General features: G+C 42.6%; 1 protein-coding gene across 2 annotated transcripts in view; it reads left to right on the top strand.

Moving 5' to 3' along the window:
* LOC122539796 (SH3 and cysteine-rich domain-containing protein 2-like) overlaps positions 1–14,189 on the top strand; it is a 139,693-nt gene extending 125,504 nt beyond the window's left edge. For both annotated transcript variants that reach the window (XM_043674858.2, XM_087977774.1), the window contains exon 11: positions 7,659–14,189. In XM_043674858.2, coding sequence (XP_043530793.2) covers positions 7,659–7,757 — 99 coding nt within the window. In that variant the 3' untranslated portion in view covers positions 7,758–14,189. The remainder of the gene's footprint in view (positions 1–7,658) is intronic.
* Positions 14,190–17,359: the final 3,170 nt, after the last annotated feature.

Genomic DNA, 17,359 nt, shown 5'->3' with positions numbered 1-17,359 from the left:
CAGCAACGCCTGCTCACCAGGTTCAATCAGGTGATTCTTTGTCTTGTCAGGGCTTGCTACTCCTTGAACTTCCTTCTCCATTTATTGTGACTTGCTTGAAAGAATCACTGGGTGACCGGTTCACAATTATGAAGTCTCTAACTTGCTGGTTTAACAAAGCACAGCTCGAACAACTGCCAAGGGAGGATAAAATGACTTGGTGGTTTTTACTGCAGAGTAAAGGGACAGTTCCTTCTCTCTCAGGAGGCTGTTCAGCTATGTTATTGGCAGGCAGAAGGCCTTTGTTACCAATACGTTGTCACCATTTCATAGACCAATCAGCTGCTTGTTGCCTGCCAAATCTCCATTCATATGCAACCCCCCCCCCCCCCCCCCCCCTGGTTCCAGCTCATCTGTAACTCAATTTCCCTCATCACTTGAACAAATAGCTGTGTAAACAGCACTTAGAGCAGCTGTCAGGGAACTTACTTTTAAAACGTGCAGCAGTCTTTCAACAACCTTTGGCTTTGAGAACAGTTCTTCTTTCATTTCAGTGCACAATCAAATGTACAGAAAATGAAAAGGTGCTGTCTTTACATTTAACATCATTAATTCTCTCTGCTTCCACTGTCCTCATGAAGATTGCATTCCAGGTCCATACCTTTCCCAGTATAAGCACATTCTTTCTTATATCCTCTCTGTACCTCTTACCCTACACCAATCTGTGTCCCCCAGTCCTTATACCTTCTGCTAATGGAAATAATTTACTTTATCATCTCATCTAAATCTCATTCTGTCAAGATTATGGGCAGTTAAAAATTAAACACAAACATCCTGTATCACTCTTAAGACAACTTGATCAACAGAGGGAATGTCCCTAGTAATTGCATTAAGTATGATTTATTAAATAGGAAGTTTACCTATTCAAGTTTAGCTTAATTTTCCATAAATATTGGTAGAAAGGGCTCAACATTGTTTCTGAAGAGCTGAGAGTGTGGTGCTGGAAAAGCACAGCAGGTCAGACAGCAGCTGAGGAGCAGGAGAATCGATGTTTCGGGCATAAGCCCTTCATCAGGAATCCTGATGAAGGGCTTACACCTGAAAAGTCATTTCTCCTGTTCCTCGGATGCTACCTGACCGGCTGTGCTTTTCCAGCACCACACTCTCGACTCTGATCTCCAGCATCTGCAGTTCTCACTTTCTCCCTCTGTTTCTGAAGACTACGGCCTGCTTTAAGCTCCAAAATTAAAAATTAGAATGATCGTCCATTGTAAATTTCTTGTATGTAAAGTTCAATCGTATCTTCAGAGTCGATTGGAGGAAAATGATTTGAATTCTCGTTGCTATTCTCTTAAAGCAAACGCAAGAATAGGTATTCAACTGAATTCATTGGGTGATTTGTCTGCTGAGTAATGGTGGATCAGAGGAAAGGGGATGTCACAATTCATAGCCTATTAATAAGCAGACTGAGGTTGAACCATGTTGTAAGGTCATTACTGCAACACTCAGATTACATTTGTAATTTATATGCCTAATCAGTGACTTTGGACAAGGAGCTGTGTTTAACAGGACTCTGCAGCAGATGGTCTATTGCTGTTTTATGTAAATGGCTCTGGGTCCCTGCCAGCTTTACCTAGGTGGTGCTATCAGAGTCAAACAATGATACAAACCCCAGGTTCTGCTCTGAATACAACAGGAATTGTGTAGAAGTTCAGGGCACCATTTCCTGCATTCACATTTTAGTCCCAATGGAATTGTGACATAAAGATCAGAGATCTTCACCGATATTAAATATGTAGCATATTAAATGACAAAGAATATGATGTGAGGACTGGTGCACACATCGAACATTTGGTTTTCCTTGTCAGCTCCCACTTGGTACCATTTGTTGAATGTAAACCTTCTTAATAGGAATGCCGGTTGTAATAGCTCACATTGAGAATTGCCACTCTGGCAATGTGGGGTCCTGGGTTCAAATCCCACCAGGGCAGGTGGTGGACTTTGAATTCAATAACCAAAAAAAGTCTGGAATTATATGTCAAATGATGGCCATGAATCCATTGTCAGTTGTTGTAAAGCCCCAACTGGTTCACAGTTTCCTTAACCAAAAGACATTAGCTGTTCTTACCTGGTCTGGCCTACATGTGACTCCACACAGCAATGTGGTAAACTCTTAACTGCCCTCTGGGCAATTAGGGGTGGGCAATAAATGTTGGCCTAGCCTGTGGCACCCTCATCCCCATGAATGAATAAAAGCAGGCAATAATGAACTGTATTGTGAGAGGTTTCGAGCCGAGAAATCAGGATGTCTTGCTACAATTATACAAAGCACTGGCGAGGCCACATCTGGTATAGGAACAAAGAACAGTACAGCACAGAAAAAGGCCCTTCAGCCTACTGAGACTACACCAGTAAATAACCCCTTTCTAAAATTAAAATCCTTTTGTCTCTACATGGTCCATATCTCTCTATTCCCTGCCGCCTCATGTATTTGTCACGATCAGTAGCATGGTGGCTCAGTGCTTAGCACTGCAGCCTCACATCGCCAGGGACCCAAGTTCAATTCCAATCTCTGGCAACTGTCTATGTGGAGTTTGCACATTCTCCCCGTGTCTGAGTGGGTTTCCTCTGGGTGTTCTGGTTTCTCCCCACAATTCAAAGGTGGGCAGGTTAAGTGAATTGGCCATGCTAAATTGCCCAGAGTATTCAGGAATGTGTAGGTTTGGGGTAAATGTAGAGGAATGGGTTTGGTTGGGATACTCTTCGGAGGGTCGGTATGAACTTGTAGGGCCAAAGGGCCTGTTTCCATGCTGTAGGGATTCTATAACTTCCATGCCTCTTACATGTTGCTATTGGGTCTGTTTCTACCATCTCCTGGTTTATAAAATCATGAGGGACATGGATAAGGTGAATTGTCCGGGTCTTTTCTCCAGCCTGAGGTCCCAAAACTGAGGGGGCTTGGGTTTGGGGTGAGAGGGGAGGGATTTTTGGGGCACATAAGGGGTAATGTTTTCATACAGAGGCTGTTGTGTATATGGAACAAGCTGCCAGAGGAAGTGGTGGAGGTGGTTGTAAATTCAAAAGACATTTAGACAGGTACATGTTTGAAAAGGATTAGGGGGATACAGGCCAAACATAGGTAAATGGGATGAATTCAGTTTAGGAAAATTGGGTGGCATGGACGAGTTGGGCTGAAGGGCCAAAGGGCCTGTTTCCATGTTAATACCTCTATGACTCCTCCAGGGAAGCAACAGACGCAGGAAAACAACTAAGGCAATAAAAATAATGGTTTCATTTCCTTCAACATTAGTTGTTGGAGATGGGTGTGGTGGGGGTGGGGCGGAGGGGAGGAGGGGGAAGCTGCTTGGATGATTCCTAATTTGTCAAAAATGGGAATTGGTTGCAGTGCTGCAATAAGGTAAGTTGGGAAACCAGTCAATCACTGGCGAAAGTATGGCATTTGGCAAGTTGAGGGTGAAGTTGGAAGTCTCAGGGATTAGAACTCCTGAAACACCAGAGCTGAGATTTCCAACCTGACTTCCATAGTGGTCCCATGTTCCACACTGCACACCTTTAATTCCATTTGGAATGATACATATCCCCAGTGTAACAAATAACACCATCATGTGAACAATTGCTGGATAAGGAAGAAATCGCTTGATGTAAAAGATGATATGCCTCCCTGGAGAGATGAAACCTACAATTTCAGCACTATCTGCTTGACTTGTTTGTGCAGAACAAAAGCAGCAAAACAGATGTAAAACCACAGGAGAAGAGTCTGAAGAGGCGTGTGTTTCAATTCTGTACACTAATGCTTATTTCCGCCATAAACCTTATTTATCGAACCTGTAGAGATGGCAAAATCCATATGCCCTGTACTGACACAATTTATTTGTTATGCTTTAAGCTTGGATTTTGAAAGACAAGGTCTACTCCCAGTAGCCATGGTTCACATTGTCAAGCTTCCAAGGGAATGGAGTCAATTTTGGTTCAATTTTGAAATGAACTTACTATTTTCCTTGGTCACATTGTTTCTCAAATTGATGGTCGGGTGCAGAATTTGTCCTTGGCTGTTAAAGTGCAGATGAATGTCACTCAATGGACCTAATTCATCTGGAGATTCAAAGAAGCAGAGATTGCTCTCCTTTAAAGCAGAGAAACACACAGTGATGGGAGATTTAATGCCATGTTCAAAACAGGGAGAGATTTTGATGAAGGTAAATAGGGAGAATCTATTTCCACTGGCAAGAGGGTCACAAACTGGAGGATGTGAATTTAAGACAATTAGCAAGAGATAATTTTTTAAGAAACACAACAAGGTATGATAATTAGACGGCATGAAAATGTGACAAAATTGAATTGGACAGTGACGTTCAGAGCATTTTGAGTAAATGTGGAAAAGAGAAAAAAATGCACTGACTGGATAGGTTTTCCCAAGAGCCCAAACAGGTAGGATGAGCTGAATTGTTTAATTCTGCACTCAATTATTCCAGAATCTAAACATTTTGCTTCTTAAATCTGTCCATTTGCAGATTATTTCTTGTTTCTGTATTTTATGCGCATGTATTTTGAGTTAGATTAGATTACTTACAGCGTGGAAACAGGCCCTTTGGCCCAACAAGTCCACACCGACCCACCGAAGCGCAACCCACCCATTCCCTTTCAATTACTCCTTTACCTTACACTACGGGCAATTTAGCATGGCCAATTCACCTAACCTGCACATCTTTGGACTGTGGGAGGAAACCGGAGGAAACCCACGCAGACACGGGGAGAACGTGCAAACTCCACACAGTCAGTCACCTGAGTCGGGAATTGAACCCGGGTCTCTGGCGCTGTGAGGCAGCAGTGCTAACCACTGTGCCACCATGCTGCCCTTTCTTTCTGGCTTTCCGATATCGAATGATCCAGAACAGAAAGAGACCATTTGACCCATTGTGCTTATACTAGCTCATTTTTAATAGCAATACCAGTACTCCCAATCTCCTTTTCTACAGTTTCCCTTCAAGTATTTATCTAATTCACTTTTAAGTACTACCGCTGAATCTCATAGGGGGGCTGGGGAGTGGGGGTTTGGGGGGGAATGTGGTGAGGGAGCCGAGTAAAACAAGGTGCATTCACAGCCCACTGACTCCCCATGGCAGTCAGCCCATCTGCCATAACAAAATAATCAATTAACCATCAAGTGAGCTTGTTGAATGCTCAGATGACATCAATCTCCCCCTACCATTGTCATAATACCATTTTTGTGGGCAGGAATGGGCAGCCCTTTAGTTTTTAATGTTTTGGCAGGGCCCGTTCCCAACGTCTGCAGCCATCGGGATTGTTGAAGCTGCCAGTCCATCAGATCGGCTAACAGTTCCAGAGGATGGGATCTCCCCTCCTGTGAGAAATGGAATGCAGTCCCACTTTCAATCTGCTAGTGCATTCCACAGTACATCGTTGCTTATTCTTTGCTGGTCAGCCCCTGATAAGACTTTTCGTGAGGTGTGAGTTTTGTTTTATTCGTTCATGAGATAAGGGCATTGGCTGGCTAGGCCAGCATTTATTACCCAGAGGACAGTTACATGTCACCTGCTATGGGTCTGGAGTCAAATGGAACCAGACTAGGTGAGGACAGCAGATTTCCTTCCCTAAAGGACATTATTGAACCAGATGAGTTTTCTCGATAATGGACATGTGCTCATTCTTAATTCCAGAATCTGCCCTGGTGGGATTGGACCCTGGGTCCTCAGAACATTATCTAAGTTTCTGGGTTGATAGTATACCACTAGGCCATCACCACCTCAATGGTAATTCAGCCAACTCAACCACCATTTTTAATTTTCTTTTTTAATGGTTTATTTTTCTCTTTTATATCCAGACCTGCTCTTAAATAGAACATAGAACATAGAAGAATACAGCGCAGTACAGGCCCTTCGGCCCTCGATGTTGCGCCGATCCAAGCCCACCTAACCTACACTAGCCCACCATCCTCCATATGCCTATCCAATGCCCGCTTAAATGCCCATAATGAGGGAGAGTCCACCACTGCTACTGGCAGGGCATTCCATGAACTCACGACTCGCTGAGTAAAGAACCTATCCCTAACATCTGTCCTATACCTACCCCCCCTTAATTTAAAGCTATGCCCCCTTGTAATAGCTGACTCCATACGTGGAAAAAGATTCTCACTGTCGACCCTATCTAAACCCCTAATCATCTTGTACACATCTATCAAGTCACCCCTAAACCTTCTTTTCTCCAATGAAAACAACCCCAAGTGCCTCAGCCTTTCCTCATACGATCTTTCTACCATACCAGGCAACATCCTGGTAAACCTCCTCTGCACCCATTCCAGTGCCTCCACATCCTTCCTATAATATGGCGACCAAAACTGCACACAATACTCCAGATGCGGCCGCACCAGAACTGAGTAGCTATTTTCCTCTCCGTTAGCATATCACCTATGTTTCTTTTCCTTATCATCACTAAATCACCTGGGTTTTCCCACTGTTTAATTTACTCACAAAGCCTGCTAACGGCAATGCAAACCCATGAAAGGTGAGGCCCGTTAGTTTTCAGTCGAAAAGCCTTTCTTCATCCTGAAGTAGCTCATCTGAAGATCCATCTCGTATAAGGTCTCCTATTCACTGACTGGTTTTGCCCGCTAAGTGTTTTGATTTAGTTCCTGTATAAGGTATAAGTATTAGCGAATCCGCACCTGGAGTATTGTGCACAGTTTTGGTCCCCTTATTTGAGAAAAGATGTAGTGGCATCGGAGGCAGTTCAGAGGAAGTTCACTAGATTGATCCCAGATACGAGGGGTTTGCCATATGAAGAGAGATTAAACAGTTTAGGCCGTTACTCTCTGGAATTTAGAAGAATGAGGGGAGATCAAATTGAGGTATTCATAGAGTCATAGAGATGTACATCATGGAAACAGACCCTTCGGTCCAACTCGTCCATGCCAACCAGATATCCCAACCTAATCTAGTCCCATTTACCAGCACTTGGCCTATATCCCTCCAAACCCTTCCTATTCATATATCCATCCAGATGCCTTTTAAATGTTGTAATTGTACCAGCCTCCACCACTTCCTCTGGCAGCACATTCCATACACGCACCACCCTCTGTGTGAAAAGGTTGCCCCTTAGGTCCCTTTACATCTTTCCCCTCTCACGCTAAACTTATGCCCTGTAGTTCTGGACTCCCTCACCTCAGGGAAAGTACCTTGTCTATTTATCCTATCCATGCCCCTCATGATTTTATTGTCTTCTGTAAGTATTCAAGATGATAAAAGATGTGGCTAAAATAGACATGGAGCGGATGTATCCTCTTATGGGGCATTCTAGGACTAGAGGTCACAGTCTTAGGATAAGGGAGAGCAAATTGAAATACTTTTCCCAAGGGGTTGTGAATCTGTGGAAATCGCTAGCCCAAAGTGCGGTGGATGCTGCGACAGTGAGTAAATTTAAGGAGGGGTTAGACAGATTTTTAATTGGTAATGGGTTGAAGAGATATGGGGAGAAGGCAGGAAAAGGGGGATGAAGAGTATATCAGCCATGGTCAAACAGTGAAGCAGATGTGATGGGCCGAATGGCCAAATTCTGCCCCTATGTTGTCTGAACTTATAAATGCATTTCGGGGACATTTAGTCACACATAAAGCACTGAATTGATGATTTTTACATTTTCAGGTCTGTATCGGGCGGGGAGAGGAAACGAATGGCTTTGTCAAGGTTTGCAGTGGGAAAAAGCGAGGAATTGTACCAGTGGATGTTCTCCAGGAAATCTGACTTTTTTTAAAGTTTCAAGCCTAAGGACGGCCATGATCACCTCTTTTAAACAGAAAATACACAGACGGTTATGTACTGAACATTTATCAACTGTAGGTCCATGTGTCTTTGCTACCACACCACATTAGAATGACTGAGGTTGATAGGGCCCAGAAATAATGAGGCTCTGTACATTCATCTCTCACGCCACCTCTTGTCGTCACATTGACAAACTTGTAGAGCAGAGCTGAATACGTTCCTTGGCGTATGTTAAAGCAGCGATCTGAAGACATTTTGCACCAGCTTTCACTGTGTTGTCCATTCTGCCCTTCTTGTATTTTTAAAAAGCACAAATATACTCCCCAATTCCACTTGCCATGTGCCACCATTTATTGTTAATACACTTAAAAGCTAAAGAAATTGGAAACATTTCTTCTTACTCAAGGTAATACTGATCTATTTGATTTTAATGAGGCAATATTTTTGGAACATTGTTATACAAACGAGAAGTTATTTTGACCTTGCCTAATGATGGGCAACTAGTCCAAAAAAAAACGAAAGAACTGCAGATGCTGTAAATCACAAACAAAATCAGAAATTGCTGGAAAAGCTCAGCAGGTCTAGCAGCATCTATGGAGATAAATCAAAATTAACATTTCGGGTTGAGTGACCCTTCCTCAGAATCATTCTGCCAGACTTACGGAGCTTTTGCAGAAATTTCTGTTTTATGTTCTGATAAGGAATTAGTGATCTGGTTTCCAATATTATCTATTTTACACTCTCACACAGACAGGAACATCACAAATCAAATTGTGGGCAGCATGGTCATTAATCAATGTTAACTGGAGCCTCGGGATAGCTGTGGATGCCCGCGTGTCATCTGCTTTTCCAACAAACATACTCTATCCCAAAAGTAAAACAAGGTGAAGCAGTAGATATGTGAAAAATGGCCTTATTTATCGATTTGTTCACCCCCATTCAATGGCCTGACCTTGTGCAGTGAAAGGTATTGAAGAATGTTGGGTGTTAACTCTGGAAAATCTCAGTAACCACCTTCTGCTGAGTGTGCTGTCATTGTCCGATTGCACCACGTGGTCAGCGCAGTTGCCCACTTGCTGCTGTGTGACCTCCTGGAGCCTCCCAATGGTCTCTGTGGCGTCAGCTAGGGAAGCAAGTGGGTAATCAGGCAGCCATTCATCAGACGCTTTGGGATCAGTGGGTGGTCATCTTCCTTTTCCTCTGATTCATTGTGTCCACTTACCTGACCCATGCTTCAAACACACTGGAAGTTTTGTTCACCTCCCACTGAGTGGGCAGCGTCTTTGACAATCACAAAACAACGTGGCTTCTCAGTCTTTCCAATCACAAGAAGTGGTGGCTTCTCAGTGCCATCAGTGTTGGCAGAGACCGGAGCAAGTGACACGTTCCTTCTCCACACCCTGGCACTATTACACATTTCACCTTTAAACAGTAAAGAGTGATCTGATAACAGATGGTTCATGAGTGTTTAGAGGTCTCTTAGTGCTCATTCAGAACATGGGCAAAATCATTTTGCAGCAGTCACTGTAGGTTTACCCACGATTCCATGCAGTACTATGGCCTAACTCTGCTTTGATTGGTTGGCACGGTAATGTGCCATGTCAGTCTGGGTTTGGCTACTCCAGAGTTATCAATCCAGATCTTTGTTTTATTGTGGACAACCGGTGGAAGTTTTCTGAATCCGGTTTGTGGTGATTCCGCAGCCCTCCCCGGTGAGCTTATTGACACTGGCTAAATCTAAATGCTGTTGGTCCACTTGGCCCTAAGGCCAGTTGTGATGAGTGATTGGAACAGGCACCTCCTGTGTTCCAGGTAAGTGTTCGGCTAGAGACTTTGGGGGTGGCAGTTCACATGTTAGCTGTGGTTCAGTTGGTCACAAGTTCACCCCTATGTCCCTCTTCTCATTTCGTTGAATGTAACCTTTGCAGTGGGATGAGGAGGAGCCTGGCCAAGTGTCACAACCAGGACTCAGACAAACCAATCAAGATTGACATTCCATTATTGTTGAGTGTTACACATTGGGGTGTCATTTTTTGAATGGGATGCTAAACCAAGAACCTATTTTCCGTCTGAAATTGCAGCAGGAACCGGTGATGGTCCAGTTTACTGATTAAAATCAGACCAGCCCCCAAGCTTCTATATCCTGTCTCATATGATGCAAAATACCCCTTGGCACTACTTAAACAGTCTCTGGAGTTATCCCTGCTGAATAATTATCTGGATGTTGCAACATTGTTGTTTGTAGGAGGCTGCTGTATGCAAATTAGCAGCTGGATCATCTAGCTTTTAACACTTCAGGAGTAGCAAAGTGTTTTGAGATATCTGGCGGTTGTGAAAGGCACTAGTTAAGTGCAAAGTTTTCTATCTTTCAGGGTTTTCTTCCATAGGAAGTGTGGGAGGGAGTGAAGTTGGGAGTGTCTGTACCTTAGCTAGAGGCCTGTACAGCCTTCAGTTTGTTTCTACATTGTGTAGTGTTCCATGGTGACCTCAGCACTGTTAAGGCTCCTGTTGAAATTGCATCAGAGTCCTGTTGACATGAGTTTAACATATTGTTATCAGGCTCCTAGCTTTCTTTTAACGTGGTGCATCATTCACCTGCGAGTTAAGATCAGAAATAGTTTGAATATGAACAGACGTGTAAACTGCACATTGATAACTGTCCATCTGCCTGCTTTCCCCTAGACATGTATGGTTAACATCAAACACAGTGCTGGGGACTGTCTCCAGATTCAATTCAGGTGGTTGTCGGAAGATTACTGCCCAAGTTGTAGAAGGGTTCCAACGTGAAATCCATTGTAAAACTGAGCCACATTCCTATTCAAAAGCATTCATTGTCTTTCATGAATCAGTATCAAACTGGTAGGTGAACAGTAACAGAAATGGTATTGGATAGCTGTGGCTAGAGTGGTCTGTTTGGATCACACACTGTCCTTTTGTGATGTTGCTAGAAAATACACTCCGTATGTTCATTACTATCTCACTATGTTTATTATTTTACCGTTCTAATAGGACATTGGGACATTGGGATAATATCAGATAGGACATTGGGATAATATCAGATAGGACATTGGGATAATATCACGCTCTAAGTGTTCCATGTTTAGATTCACAGTTACACCACTGTAAAAGCTTTTTCCAATAAAGTTATAGCCTCTTCGTGAAAGATTGGCAAAATAGGAACAATTACCAGCAAATCTGTCAGCGGTTTGATAGACCAGTGCTTCTCTTATCTTTCTATAATGCTCTATAACTGATTGCAAACTGAAGTTGGGGAGTGTGGGGTGTTGAAGGGATAAGAATTAAAATGACTGATACAGAGACACAGAAAAATATCTTAGCAATGTGCGGGTAACCTCATGGTAACCTGAGCTGGTGTGGGAATTGAACACACACTATCGGTGACACTACATCACAAACCAGCCATCCAGCCACCGACCCCAAACCAGTCCATGTGGCTCATTTCATTAAGCCATTTCCGCCAGCAAAATCATTGTGAGCATGAGCACACACACTCGTCATGGGGCTTATAGGATGATCCCAGCTGGCAATGCTCCATCAGATTTCACCACTTGTTCTTCCCACAACTCCACTGAGGGCCGTGATTGTCTTTCAGGAACCACCGGGATAAGGGGCAATGCACATACACACACACACACCTTTCCACCACGGTCATGGAAGAAGTGCCATTTTGGAAGGTAGCATCATCCAAACAGATGTGATGTAGCTGAAGGAACTGAGAGAATGGGATGGGAGTCCTTGCAGGACGTAGTGTAGCTGTAGTGAAGGTCGCTATGGAATTTAGTAGTGCATGACAATGGAAAGTTTATCCCCCAAAATAGAGACAGTGAGGTCAAGGAAAGGAAGGGAACTGACAAAAATAGATGGTGTGAAAGTTATAGAGGGGTGGAAATTGGAGGCAAAATGAACCAAATTTTCGAGGTCCAGGCAGGAACATGAAGCAGCACGGAAACAGTCATCAAGAACAGAGTTGTGGGAAGGGGCCAGTGTTAGACTGAAACAAGGATTATTCCACACATCCCATAAAGAGGCAGGCACAATGGAGATCCACAAGGGTGCCCGTAGCCACTCCTTTGACTTAGCAGAAGTGAGATGAATTAAAAGAGAAATTATTCAGTCGTGAGCCCATTCCTTCCCTTTTTTTGCTTGTTACATCCTCTGTCACCCTCTCTCCTCTACCCCACCCCGGTGGGACTGTCTGCTCTTCCCATTCCTGACAGTTAGACACACCATTTTCCTGATGAAGGGCTTTTGCCTGAAATATTGATTCTCCTGTTCCTCAGATGCTGCCTGACCTGCTGTGCTTTTCCAGCACTACACTCTTGACTCTGATCTCCAGCATCTGCAGTCCTCACTTTCGCCTGCATCATTGTTCTGCCATTCTCACATTCCGACCACTTAGTCTGAACTGCCAACATCCTTTCTCCCCCAACACTCCAAATCCACCCTCCCACCCCACTATTGCATAAATGCTGCCCTCTCCACACTTCACTTCAGCTCTGATGAAGAGTCATCTAGACTCGAAACGTTAACTTGCTCTCTCTCCACGGAAGCTGTCTGACCCGCTGTGATCTCCAGCATTTGTTGTTTTCAATACAGATTCCAGCATCTGCAGTAACTTGTTCCTACAAATTAAAAGTTTGCCTGGTTTGAATCTAATGAGTTAACTAGAGTGTTGTTATCAAGTCCACCATCGTTCAAACATAGCACTGTCTCCTCACATTATATGGTTCTCTTTCAAATGTTGGTATTCTTGTGTTTCAGTCTGGATCTGTGCTGGTATATTCAACCCTGAATCCCAGCTTTGAAATAACAGCATTGCTGCTGACATGGTCATAAGCTGCGCATTCTCTCTTGAAAAGCTTAACCATTTAATCTAATACAAAAAAAAACTTCATCCAAGTTAATTTAGATTCTCAAAATGACACCTTCCCTGTAGAATCTTACAAGGCCATGAATCCTCTTTATTTTTAATCCAGGCACTCAGGTGAAAATTGATGCTTTTGAGTGCTAGCAACATTACAGTGTATGGATGTTTCAAGCCTGGGACTTAGCTTGAATGCTTCACAGACATGTGTGACAATAAAGGGTATTCTGTTGTATTCTACCCTCAGTCCTCACAATGGAAATGTTCAAAGGAAAGCTTGCTGGCAGTATGGAAGAGAAGAATTTGTTGCAATCTCATTAAGCATCATCACAACAGCACTGCTCACAATAACTTCCAGACGTCAGGCACTTAACCTTAATAAGAGAGTTATCAACTGAGGAAGCAAATGACCTGCTCATTGATATGTAGAAAATTTCATTATGCATTAGATAGCAGTTTCAACAATTTAAAATCCAAAGATTGAAAATATCATTGGTTTTCTCAAATTAGCATTTTGTTTTTATGATTAGTACTTTCAAACTCCCCTGCATCTATTATACACATTATTTAGCTGGGAGTTTATAGTTAGCAGTTAATGCCAAGCCCCAAGATCAGTTTTCATCCAACTTGCTTCTCCCAAAGAATCTTAGACAGTTCATCTTCTACTTTACATGTTATATTAAATAAAAACTTATATCAGTTGATGTGCAGTTGTTGTAGAAATAAACAGCTACCATAAAACAGTTTCAACTATGAAATTAGAAAGTTGTTAATGTTCTGTTGTGTTAATATACTGACATTAAATCAGTGTTTTAATTGTTTGGAAGTTACAGGTGAACAAACATTTTTCACTCCAACAACAAAAATTGGTCCCCATCCTAAAGCTAAGTTTAAAGATTGGACCATAGGGTCTAACCCACAACCGTTAGTTTTAAACTAAACTGATATGACTGAACACAGTTATCATTATGAAATGTGAATACTTCATTTCAGCATTCTTTATTCAGGATATAGGAATATGGGCAATAGGTAACCATTGGCTTACTGTCTAGGAAATGGATGGTGGTCAGGTTGCATTAATTATAACTTTGCGACCTGGGAGCTTCCAAAAGTAAATCAATAGGCTTCAAACTTCAATCATACTTTGAAGAGAGGCTTGAAAGTTTGCTTGGATCTTGGTAATGAAACACAGTAAATAGGAATGGTAGTAGGCCATTCAGCCCTTCCTGTCTGCTCTACCATTTAACATGTTCATGACTGATCATCCAACTCAATACCCTATTCCCACTTTCTTCCCATACCCTTTGATCCCATACCCTTTAGCCCTAAGAACTATATCCAACCTCTCCTTGAAAACATTCAATGTCTTTACCTCAGTCGCTTCGTGTAGCAGAGAATTTCACAGGGTCATTCACTCCCTGAGTGGAGAAATTTCTCCTCATCTCAGTTCTAAAATCCCTCATGTGTTAAATGAGAATCTGCAGTCTGCTGTTGTGATAAGGGAATCAAAATAAATTGCTATAATTGTGGCCTGAATGTTTGTGGTTAATTTAGGGTCCATTGCAAAAAACCAGAAGATCATAAAAAATGTGTTGGGAGTTGTGTAGGAATTTGGGTTAATTTAACAGCTTGCATTGATATCGTGATTTTAACGGACAGCACTATCCTCAAAGTCCTACCTGGAGAGAAAGGGAAAAATTCTGGGTGCCAAGGTAACTGTTAGCAATCATGACCAAAAGCTTAGAAATGGATTATCTTGAAGGAAGGGGGAATTTGGAAACCGTAAGAACTGTGGATGCTGTAAATCAGAGACAAAAACAGAAATTACTGGAAAAGCTCAGCGGGTCTGGGAGCATCGTGGAGAGAAATCAGAGTTTCAGATTCAGTGACCCTTCCTCAGAAATCAGAGTCCGAAATATTAACTTTCATTTCTAAACTACAGATACTGCCAGACCAGCTGAACCTTTCAGCAATTTCGGAATTTGAAAAGAGTTGGGATTTAAGGAGGGAAATCCAGAGTTTGTAGATTGTGTCTGTTCACCATCAGCAATTAAAGACTGTGGAAACAGTTATAAATGTAATTGAACCTTGATCTATGAGCAGGACTGGCCATTCAGCCCTTCAAGCCTGCTTTGTCATTTAGTAAGATCATGGCTGATTTCACCTCAGCAACAATCCCACTTTCCTGCCTGTTTTTTATACCCATTTAATCTGTTACAAATTAAAATCTTATCTATCTCCTGCTTAGATTTACTCTGGTTCCTTGGACCCAATGTACCCTGAGGTAAAGAATTTCACAACCCTTTGAAAGCAGTAACTCCTCCTCATCTCTATTTTAACTCATTAGCCTAAATCCTTCAATGACTGGAACATGTTCCGATCATTTAAGACCATAAGACACAGCAGTGGAAGTAAGGCCATTTGGCTCATCGAGTCCATTCCGCACTCTCCCCATAGCCCTTAATTTCTTGCGAGATCAAGAATTTATCAATCTCTGCCTTGAAGACATTTAATGTCCCAGCCTCCACTGCGCTCCGTGGCAGTGAATTCCACAGGCCCACCACTCTCTGGCTGAAGAAATGTCTCCTCATTTCCGTTCTAAATTGACCCCCTCTAATTCTAAGGCTGGGCCCACGGGTCCTAATCTCCCTGCCTGATGGAAATAACTTCCCAGCGTCCGCCCTTTCTAAGCCATGCATTATCTTATTTCAAAGCCACAATAATTGACATTGTGACATGGTCTCATACACGCAAGCTTTCGAACAGGCAATTACTAAATTACAGCAAAAGCTGACCTAGTTTTAAAGGTTCAAAATAACAGTTAATGTTGAACAACAACAAATATTACACAGCATTTTATTGCTGTCCCATTCACCTTTCATTGGAGTTGAGTCTAATCGTTCTCATTGTAGAGTTGCCTGGAAGAATAAACTTGCCGGTTGCCCTTTCAATGTTATGCTTGTTTGAAAATCATCAAGATTGGAGTCTTACTGTTTTCTGTAAGAATCTTATCTGTTAGCCCTGAGAGCCCCCTTCTGGGTGCCCTCTCTATCTCTTTAAGCATTGGAAGATTGAATGCAGTTTTTCCACGCATTGATCAAATGCCAGGCAAGGAGAAGCTGGGAAAGGAAGATATGTTGACAATTAACTGCAGCAAAGAGAAGGATTTGAAACATGATCACATGCAGACCAGAGACTGTGCTGAAATATCCACATGATTGGAATCTATACCCAAACTCCAAGCTGCACAATTAGACATCGGGGGGAGGTGGGTCTGAGCAGGGCTGGGAAATGAGGATCTAATCAAATGTCAAAATGTCAAATCTTCATCTTGGAAGCTGAGCGTGTTTTATAATTAGTACAAAATGTTGTTGGGAATAATGAGGGTAGAGAAAATGACCCTGGACAAATTAATGAGGGAGGAGAAAGTGAGGACTGCAGATCAGAGTGAAAGAGTGTGGTGTTAGGAAAGCACAGCAGGTCAGGCAGCATCCGAGGAGCAGGAGAGTCAATGAATCGCATTGCTTATGCCCGAAATGTCAATTCTCCTGCCCTCGGATGCTGCCTGACCGGCTGTGCTTTCCCGGCACCACACTGTTCAAATTAGTGAGGGACCAGTTCGTTAGATATATTCAAGAGGGAATTGGATGTGGCCCTTGCAACTAAAGGGATAGAGGCGTGTGAAAAGAAAGTAGTAGTGGGATCATATTGTGTGGTGTGCAGGCTGGAAGGGTCAAATGGCTTCCTCCTGCAGCTATTCTCTATATCTCTATGTTAAGCCACATGATAGATCTGTGCAGTGTGTAATTCTTCTGACTAAGAAGGGTAACAGGAAATTATAGGCCAATGAACCATCAGTGGTTGGGAAATTACTGGAGAAGATTCTTAGAGACAGGATTTATTCTCATTTGGAGAAGAATGGACTTATTACGGATGGCTTCATGTGGACTTTGTCTTACAAAGTTGATTGAGTTTTTTAGGGAAGTAACAAACATGAGTAATTAAGGTAGGACGTTAGATGTTATCTATATTGATTTTACTAAAGCATTTGACAAGTTCCTCATGAAAGGCAGGTCCAGAAGATTAAGCCACATGGGATCCATGGTGAGTCGGCAAGTTGAATGCAAAATTAGCTTGGCCGTAGGAGACAGAGGATAGTTATGGAAGGGTGTTGTTCTGACAGGAGGTGTCGAACCAGTGATGTTCCACAAGGATCAATTTAGGGTCATCTGTTGTTTGTGATGAAAATGTAGGTAGTCTGATCAGAAATTTTGCAGATGACACACCAATTGGTGGAGTTGTGGATAGTGAGGAAGGTTGTCAAAGGATACAGCAGGATATAACTGTTGGAAAGTTGGGTGGAAAAATGATAGATGAAGTTTAATATGGATGAGTATGAGCAGATGCATCTTGGGAAGTCAAATGCAATAGGAAAGTATACAGTAAGGGGCAGGACCATTAGGAACATTGATATCCAGAGGGATCTTGGGATGCAAGTCTATAGCTCCCTGAAAGTGCCAACACAAGTGGATAAGGTGGTAAAGGTGGCATTCGGCATGCTTGCCTTTATTGTTTGGGGCATTGAGTATGAAAGTTGGCAAGTCATATTGCAACTTTATAAAATTTTAGTTAGGCCACATTTAGGGGATTGTGTGCAGTTCTGGTCACCACATTACAGGAAGGATGTGGCAACTTTGGA

This window comes from Chiloscyllium plagiosum, unplaced genomic scaffold, assembly GCF_037043375.1.
Source record: "Chiloscyllium plagiosum isolate Xiang-an unplaced genomic scaffold, Cpla_swu_hap1 HiC_scaffold_32, whole genome shotgun sequence".
Classification (NCBI taxonomy): Eukaryota; Metazoa; Chordata; class Chondrichthyes; order Orectolobiformes; family Hemiscylliidae; genus Chiloscyllium; species Chiloscyllium plagiosum.
This window is presented reverse-complemented; position numbering and strand designations above follow the sequence as displayed.